Raw genomic sequence first — 9,345 nt, 5'->3', positions numbered from 1 at the left:
GACATAATCTGCATAAGATTAATATGTACCTATTGCATGCCTAAGGTTTAACATGCTCTTATGTGACTTATAACCACTCTCACTCTTCATGGCTCTGCTCTTTATTGGCTTCACTTAACTTTTACTACCTATGTTTCATCTTTTTACCATAAGCATTGTGGAAATAGGTTTTATGAGTGTAGGTGATATCTAGTAAGCAGTTGCTCATGTATCTTATTTTGCCTGTCTGGGTATATAGAAATAGAGACAGGGTATAAGGAGGTCATCAAAATATAGCCAGGGCTCAGGGAGGTCATTAAGGTATAGAGCTCAGAAGTCAACAAGAACAGATATAGTTCAAGGTCAGGCAAAAAGCAGTCAATATAGAGTAGAGGTTTAATTTCAGGGGTACAAAGTCAGGACCAGGAAAGGTCATAAGGATGGAACAGGTAAACAAAGATCAGTGAGGGACAGTGATAGCTCAAGGTGTTCAGATGATGCCAAATGTGATGGATCAGTTAAGGTTATCAAGACAGAATAATTTAAGGAAGGTCAAGGAGTCACCTGGTAACCTCAGTCAAATAAAGTCAAGAGATCAATGTGGGTTGCTGAAGGTTAATACACTCCAAAGATCAAAAACATATCAGAAAACCTTTTTGCAGAATAGGAGAAAAATAAAGAAAATATGAAATGTTAACATAGGTCAGAGGTGAAGTTTGAAAGAAATGGTTACCAGAGGTCAAGATATATGAATAGTATATAATACAGTGCATATATTGGTCAGAAAAGCAAGTGGATATATAGTATCAGGGATAAGAAGTAAACATAATGAAATAAGGCATAAGATAACTTGTAGGACTCAGGAACAGGTTGTGCAGCTCAAGTTACAGAATTTTTAGTGGAAGTGGATAGCTTCCAAAGCTCAAGGGTTAGGGTGCATGGTTGTTAGAATAGGTTTTATGTTAAAGGGAATATGTTATATGGCTCAATAGATGTTATTGGGCTCAGGGGATAGTCATGGAAAAAGCATTAGAGCTAAGGAAATTGAAGGGTCCAGGAGACAGATAATTAAACCAAGGATAGGTCTCTCCAGCCTTATTTTAGTAACTGTCATAAAACTGAATCAAGTTTGTTAGGCACGACTTTCTTAACACAGTTGGTTCTCTCCCATGTTGTCGAGCTAAAAGAATAGGTTGCAAGCTGAATGGATAAGTTGTAAAGCTGTGGGAATAGGTTGTAGGGTCAAGTGAACCAGATGCAGAGGGGGGGGATGTAATATAAGGTTGTAAGACTCTCAGGAGGGGTTGTAGGAGTGAGAGGGGTTATAGAAGTGAGAGGGGTTGGAGGAGGAGGAGGAGGACTGACCTTGAGGATCCTGACACTGAACCACACTTGGGGCTTCTCAGTGAAGGAGAGGGCCAGGCGGGTGAGGTGTGGGAAGGGTGCCTCCATGTCCAATGTAGCTGTCACCACCACACGCCCCAGCACTGCCAGCTTCTCCACGCCCACATCCAGGTCCACACCCACCCTGACACACACACATCTTCAATACTGGTAATGTATTTTATTTTGTTCACATATAATTGGATTAATACAAATAAATACAACTGCTTTGTAAAGTTGTACATTGGTAAAATCTTTATGTCGAAACTGGAAAATAAAAGAATTCAAATATTACTAATGTATTTGTTGCATTATGTCGAAACTGGAAAATAAAAGAATTCAAATATTACTAATGTATTTGTTGCATTACCACTGTAAAGGAAAGCCAGTATATTACAAGCCTTCCTGCCAACCTCCTCCACCAGGAGTGAGGTGCCACTGTACTCGGGTCAACCCTCCTCATGTCACTCTTAAGATTTGGAATTTTGGAATGAATCCACCAAATTATTGGCGGATTTGGATTTTTTTGTTGTTGGTGGATTTGCTCTATTCTCGTTAGAGGATTTTCATTGGATTGGCGGATATGGAATTCTACATTGGCGGATTTGGAATTTGTATGTTGGAGAATTAGGAATTTTTTGTTGCCGCATTTCGATTTTTGTTGTTGACGGATCTGGAACTATTTTTTTAAAGTTGGTAGAATAGGAATTTTTTGTTGGCAGATTTTGATTTTTTTGTGGCAGATTTTGTTGTTGCTGGTGGTGGTGAATTTGGATTTTTTGTTGGCAGATTTGAAATTTTTTGTTGGTGGATATGGAATTTTTGTTGTTGGGTGAATTAGGAATTATCTTGTTGGCGGATTTGGCATTATTTCGTTGTTGGATTTTTGTTTTTGTTGGCGAATTTTTCTTTTTCTTTTGTAGATTTGGGAGCAGATTTAAATTTTTGTGTTCCTCCTAATGTCACTATCCCTCTCCCCATCCTCCTAATGTCACTATCCCTCTCCCCATCCTCCTAATGTCGCTATCCCTCTCCCCATCCTCCTAATGTCACTATCCCTCTCCCCATCCTCCTAATGTCACTATCCCTCTCCCCATCCTCCTAATGTCACTATCCCTCTCCCCATCCTCCTAATGTCACTATCCCTCTCCCCATCCTCCTAATGTCACTATCCCTCTCCCCATCCTCCTAATGTCACTATCCCTCTCCCCATCCTCCTAATGTCACTATCCCTCTCCCCATCCTCCTAATGTCACTATCCCTCTCCCCATCCTCCTAATGTCACTATCCCTCTCCCCATCCTCCTAATGTCACTATCCCTCTCCCCATCCTCCTAATGTCACTATCCCTCTCCCCATCCTCCTAATGTCACTATCCCTCTCCCCATCCTCCTAATGTCACTATCCCTCTCCCCATCCTCCTAATGTCACTATCCCTCTCCCCATCCTCCTAATGTCACTATCCCTCTCCCCATCCTCCTAATGTCACTATCCCTCTCCCCATCCTACTAATGTCACTATCCCTCTCCCCATCCTACTAATGTCACTATCCCTCTCCCCATCCTCCTAATTTCACTATCCCTCTCCCCATCCTCCTAATGTCACTATCCCTCTCCTCATCCTCCTAATGTCACTATCCCTCTCCCCATCCTCCTAATGTCACTATCCCTCTCCCCATCCTACTAATGTCACTATCCCTCTCCCCATCCTCCTAATGTCACTATCCCTCTCCCCATCCTACTAATGTCACTATCCCTCTCCCCATCCTCCTAATGTCACTATCCCTCTCCCCATCCTCCTAATGTCACTATCCCTCTCCCCATCCTACTAATGTCACTATCCCTCTCCCCATCCTACTAATGTCACTATCCCTCTCCCCATCCTTCTAAAATCACTATCCCTATCCACATCCTCCTAATGTCACTATCCCTCTCCCCATCCTCCTAATGTCACTATCCCTCTCCCATCCTCCTAATGTCACTATCCCTCTCCCCATCCTACTAATGTCACTATCCCTCTCCCCATCCTACTAATGTCACTATCCCTCTCCCCATCCTACTAATGTCACTATCCCTCTCCCCATCCTTCTAAAATCACTATCCCTATCCACATCCTCCTAATGTCACTATCCCTCTCCCCATCCTCCTAATGTCACTATCCCTATCCACATCCTCCTAATGTCACTATCCCTCTCCCCATCCTCCTAATGTCACTATCCCTCTTCCCATCCTCCTAATGTCACTATCCCTCTCCCCATCCTCCTAATGTCACTATCCCTCTCCCCTTCCTCCTAATGTCACTATCCCTCTCCCCATCCTTCTAATGTCACTATCCCTCTCCCCATCCTTCTAATGTCACTATCCCTCTCCCCTCCTCCTAATGTCACTATTCCTTTCCTCCCCTTTTCCTCCTAATGTCACTATCCCTCTCCCCTCCTCCTCCTAATGTTACTATCCCTCTCACCCATCCTCCTAATGTCACTATCCCTCTCCCCATCCTCCTAATGTCACTATCCCTCTCCTCCTTCCTCCTAATGTCACTATCCCTCTCCTCCCTCCTCCTAATGTCACTATCCCTCTCCCCATCCTCCTAATGTCACTATCCCTCTCCCCATCCTCCTAATGTCACTATCCCTCTCCTCCCTCCTCCTAATGTCGCTATCCCTCTCCCCTCCTCCTAATGTCACTATCCCTCTTCCCTCCTCCTCCTAATGTTACTATCCCTCTCCCCTCCTCCTCCTAATGTCACTATCCCTCTCCCCATCCTCCTAATATCACTATCCGACAATCGGCTAGATTGTTGTTGTCGTTGTTTTGGAAGGTTACCTAAATCCTAAGATCAAATCAATTAAATTTCGATGGCCAATTGGCTAATTTTGTGTGGTGTTTTTGCTCTTAATAGACTTTCTGTTTTGTTTATGGGTTTGTGTGGTCATGCAAAGTGTAAAGATGCCAAAGGTACATAAATGGAGAGAAATATGTCACATATGGTATCAAGGTATCAGGTATGGCTTCACTGCACTCTTGGATGATATGGGTGATCTTGACTGGGCGGAATGTATGACCACTGCATCACTGTCTGCAGTTATCCCATCAATCAACCACACCGAGATACTCACCCCTTGCCACCTATCCTTGCGGCGAGGACGGCAGAGAAGGAATCTGAGTCGAGAGCGAGATCACACATAATGGCTAGGGTGTGTGTGGGGGCGTGTGCGAGGCCCGGAGGTGGGCGTGCTGGGCACAGTTGGCGGCGGGGCATGCCCTCTATACCCCCAGCTGTACTGGAGATGTCCCACGCCCTCACACTACGCAGCACGGGCGTCCGATCTCCAAGACTCAACTGCTTTAGAGAGATGGCCTCTGTCGGGAGGAAATAACAGTGTTAGAACATCATGCCCAATGGTCCATCAGTCTTACCACATGCCAGCGTGACTACAGTACCACACGCAAGCATAATTACAGTATCACAAGCTGGTATAACTACAGTACACATGCTGGTGTGGCTACAGTACTATACACTGGCATGACTACAGCACCGCATACAGCTAGGCTTGACTTATGTAAGCTGATGCTCGACTATGCAGACATCCAGGAAAGCGGGCTTGCTGTAGGAACCCACCTAGAAAGGCGGGCTTGGCATCATTGAGTCTGGGATCGAGGGCGGCCTTGACCCTGGCAAAGATGGAGGCAGAGGAGAAGACCCACCACCGGTTCACTAGCAGGTTGAGCCACTCGCACGTCTCGTCTGCCTGCAGTGCTCGCCGCCGGTGTAGCCGCAGTGACTCGTATCTGTATAGAGAACCAAGTTGTACACCACATGTACCATTGTACCGGTGTACACCATACATAGTTGTTGTTGTTTTAGGGGGCCGTGACGGCAGAGGTGCTGCATGTGACTCGGTGTACCGAAGGGTAAATCGCAAAGCCATATGGCTAAATAAAAATCTGTCGGCGGAAACGAATGTAACTTGCAGCAAAATAAACACACTGATGGGCAGATGATTGGGAAGCCCCAGGAGTCTTTCAGAGAAGCAAGCACCGGCCCCACCCCACACAGAGAACACTGGGTAGCCAAACATAAACACGGAGCCCCCTTCTAAAATGCTAAATGTCTTCCAGTGTCCTCCGGCAGAAATGAAGACCGCCCTCAGCAAGTCTGTGGGCACACCCAGAGCTCACCAAGACCTGCCAACTTCCGGCACCTCTCGGCCAAGCCGGCGCCGGACACCGTAACCCTGACCGAAGAACCAGCCAGAAAACGTTCAACATCTATCAACTTTCCTCTAAGTCAGGTTTGTTACGAACGCCAGGTGTCGTAACAAACCGGACCGTTCAATAGGACTGCCAGAGGGCAGTATCAAAACTGTATGGGTAAAATCATGTAATTGAAAGTGATCTGGCGCCCCCCAGGCGGAGCAGGTGTCCATTCGTCGTTAAGGTTAAACCAGGAGTCTATCTTTGTGCAAGTGTACACTCCGCACAGGCGCTAAAGAGGCGGGGAGTAGACATACGGGAACTGTAGAGGTGCACAGCACATTCCGGGGTGTAAAGGTGTGTGCTGCCCTAATGGGTGGTGTACTGTAGGCTGTGTTAAGGGTACTGAGGACAGTAGGTCGTGTTATCAAGGGTACTAAGGACCGTAGGCCGTGTTATCAAAGATACTGAGGATAATAGGTCGTATTATCAAAGGTACTGAGGATACCAGTCCTAGTTATGAAGGGTATTGAGGGAGTAAGTCGTGCTCTGAATGGTACTGAGGACAGTAGGTCGTGTTATCAAAGATAGTGGTGGTCGTGTATAGTGTTAACAGCATTGAGGGTCGTCTTCTAAACTGTCAATATTGGTGCAACAGGGAGACTCGGATGCAGTGATGGCGTATTGAAGACACCTTCATGATTATTAAGATCAATGATGCTTCCCGCCACCCTCACCCCCCCCCCAACACACACACAAAAAGCACTGCATTCACATGTTTATTCAAATACTTCCCGTTCCATCAGTCTGCTCACAGCCACAACTTTCTGTACGTCTTTATTTACACAGACATATGGGTGGCCAAGCGCGAGCCATCACACCATATATCAGCGAGGTTGTGCAGCTCCCAATTCCCTGTCGGCCCCTCTATCTTCCCAAGATACTGATTCCTAATAATTAAAGTGCTTCCATGACCGCCAGAGCTCCGCTTCGATTTCATCACCTGTGTATGTGGGAGTGTGGGAGGGAAGGGAGAAGGGAAGAGAGCGAAGAGCGCAAGGAAAGAGAGTGGAAAAGAGAGAATGGGAGACCGAGGGGAAGAGGTAGATAGGAAAAAGATACCCCTTGATTGCAATTATAAATTAATAAAACTAATTAACTGGCGACCTACTTTGTTCCTAAAATACAAGTTAATAATCCAGTACGATAGCCTCTGTGGCTGGCTGGCAGCAGTGTGTTAAAGCTCTCACAAGGTGTTATATGACAAGATCAAGTCCTTCGCCTCCTGAAATCACTTAATAATAATAATAATAATGGTATATAAAATACATGGAAGAAAACATGATACAGGGACATGATACAGTGGTTAATTATAGTCGTTACAGAGGTAAGGCAATTATGAGAAAGCGCCAAACCATGACTATATAGCCCTTGGAAGGGACATAGGGCAAGGAGCTGGGATATGACGGTGTAAATCTACTAGGACCATCGAGGTTTGAACGTCGACCTGCAGGCAGCTAGATCGACGCTGTACGGACCAGTTCAAGTAGGGGGAAATTGTTACAGATTATGTATATTTAATTTCGCACCGTCGGAGGACAGTGGTGAAGCAGGACGTGTGGCAAGCGAAGGGAGAAGGCATATGCAGTTCCAGCCACAAGCAAGGAGAACCATTCATGGTCAGCAAATACTGACCAATATTGCCGCTCTCAATCATCAAATTCAATAATTTTTTAACGAATATTTGTCACTACATAACCACCAATATAGTCTCAGAGAACGCTGTTCTACTGCTAGTCTGCCTTTTACCGTGCAGTGTGTGGCAGGAGTCACTGGATGCCTCCTAGATGAGCTGTGTATAGCACTAAACACTAGTTGTCAGCGGGCGGTGGCAGGGTGTGGTGATGAGGCTAGCAACACACTCCTCGGGCTGTGCTCCGGTGTGGTGGCCTCACCTCCCTGCCTCACCTTACTCTCCCTCTCACAGTAGATTGATTGATGAAGATTAAGCCACCCAAGAGGTGGCACGGGCATAAATAGCCCGTAAGTGGTGGCCCTTTTGAGCCATTACCAGTATCAAAAGATGATACTGGAGATCTGTGGAGGCGCAACTGCACCCTGCGCGACGGGAGATGTCTCCCGGACCAAATGGTGACCAAATGGTCCTCTCACAGTAATGTACCGATGATTGATAAAGATTAAGTCACATACAAGAGGTGGCACGGGCATGAATAGCCCGTAAAAGAAATGTACCAACCCTCTCTACTATAAATACCTCATACGCCATATTTATATGGCTCCTGCATTTAATACAGGAATTAATGGGTCCTGCTCAACTCATAATGGAGCATCTGGGTTCGATCCCCGACCGAGACAAAAATTGTTGGGTATGTTTCTTTTTCACTTGATGCATTTATTCACTTTGTAGTAAATAGATACAGTACTAAGGAGTTAAGCAACTGTTGTGGGTTGCATCCTGGGAAAGGACAGTAGTAGGCCTAGGGAGACCTTGGCTTGTTTTGTTGCCCCCTGAGGTGGCTAGTTTATTGTGCACCCCATACCCATCCTGTGAGCGGTAGCGCAAAAAGCATTACAGAGGGCACAAAAGGGCATTATCAGACCTCATCTTAGATTATTACATAAACAATTTCATCTATCCTTCACACCTTATGAGTGAGGGGTGAGAATAGCTTGAGCTACCTCATCCCTTTGTGTGTATTTTACCTCAATAAACTTATTTCAATTTCAATTTCAATTCAATTTCACACCTTATAGTTACAGTGTCAGGTAGTTACAGAGAAAGACCTTGACCTAATTACAGACTTCCTGTCCCTGACAACGGGGGAATTATTATAACAATTACTCATATTCAAGTTCAAGTATGTTTATTGAGATAAGCAAGAAATACATCCCAAAGGGATAGAGTAGCTTAGGCTATTTGTACCCCCTTACTCATATTGTTTAAGATTCGCTACTGGGAACAAAAAGTTCCAAGTAGCACGGGCTATGGTGAGCCCGTAGTGGACTTACCTGGCACAGGAGAGGGGCGATGAGTGAATTACTCATTATTATCATTACTTTAGAATGATTTACATTTAGTGAGGAGAGAGGAGGACCTACCTGGTGGCGTCCTCGGCTGCTCGCTGTAGGGCGCCGGACACCAGCGCCCAGGTCACGCCCATACTGACCATGAGCCACGCCCATGATGCACCACACGCCCCCAGCACCCACGCCCCCACCACCACGCCCACCAGCAGCACCAGCACCCCGCTGGCTGACTGAAACAAGCGCACGCCTCCTATTACACACTACGTATAACACTTGCTAATATTAATAACATTTACACAACTCCAGTTTTCCTCTTATATATATTTATGCCAGCTTGATCCATTATATATATCAATACTGCTGGTCATGCACACTTTTACTTATATTGTTATTGCAATTATAATGTGATAGGCAGCACTTATTATTATGAAGGCAGATACTAATTTATTAGTAATATATATATATATATATATATATATATATATATATATATATATATATATATATATATATATATATGTGTGTGTGTGTGTGTGTGTGTATATCACGAAAATAAACACGTGATTAAGAATGTGACAATGTCAGACCACGGAGGAAAATGAAACAGGAATTTCCTTAAGTACTTTCGTATATTAAATACATCTTCAGAAGGAATGAAGATGTATTTAATATACGAAAGTACTTAAGGAAATTCCTGTTTCATTTTCCTCCGTGGTCTGACATTGTCATATTATATATAT

The 9,345-nt window shown here is 44.9% G+C and overlaps 1 protein-coding gene across 11 annotated transcripts in view; it reads right to left on the bottom strand.

The window, feature by feature from the left end:
* LOC123772105 (uncharacterized) overlaps nt 1–9,345 on the bottom strand; it is a 98,659-nt gene that overhangs the window by 30,067 nt on the left and 59,247 nt on the right. For all 11 annotated transcript variants that reach the window (XM_069311153.1, XM_069311147.1, XM_069311146.1 and 8 more), the window contains 4 exons: nt 8,678–8,835; nt 4,983–5,152; nt 4,480–4,723; nt 1,345–1,507 (listed from right to left, as the gene is read on the bottom strand). In XM_069311153.1, coding sequence (XP_069167254.1) covers nt 1,345–1,507; nt 4,480–4,723; nt 4,983–5,152; nt 8,678–8,835 — 735 coding nt within the window. The remainder of the gene's footprint in view (nt 1–1,344; nt 1,508–4,479; nt 4,724–4,982; nt 5,153–8,677; nt 8,836–9,345) is intronic.

This window comes from Procambarus clarkii, chromosome 69 (assembly GCF_040958095.1).
Source record: "Procambarus clarkii isolate CNS0578487 chromosome 69, FALCON_Pclarkii_2.0, whole genome shotgun sequence".
Lineage (NCBI taxonomy): Eukaryota > Metazoa > Arthropoda > Malacostraca > Decapoda > Cambaridae > Procambarus > Procambarus clarkii.
The sequence above is the reverse complement of the archived record's forward strand: the minus strand, read 5'-3'. Positions and strand labels throughout refer to the sequence as shown.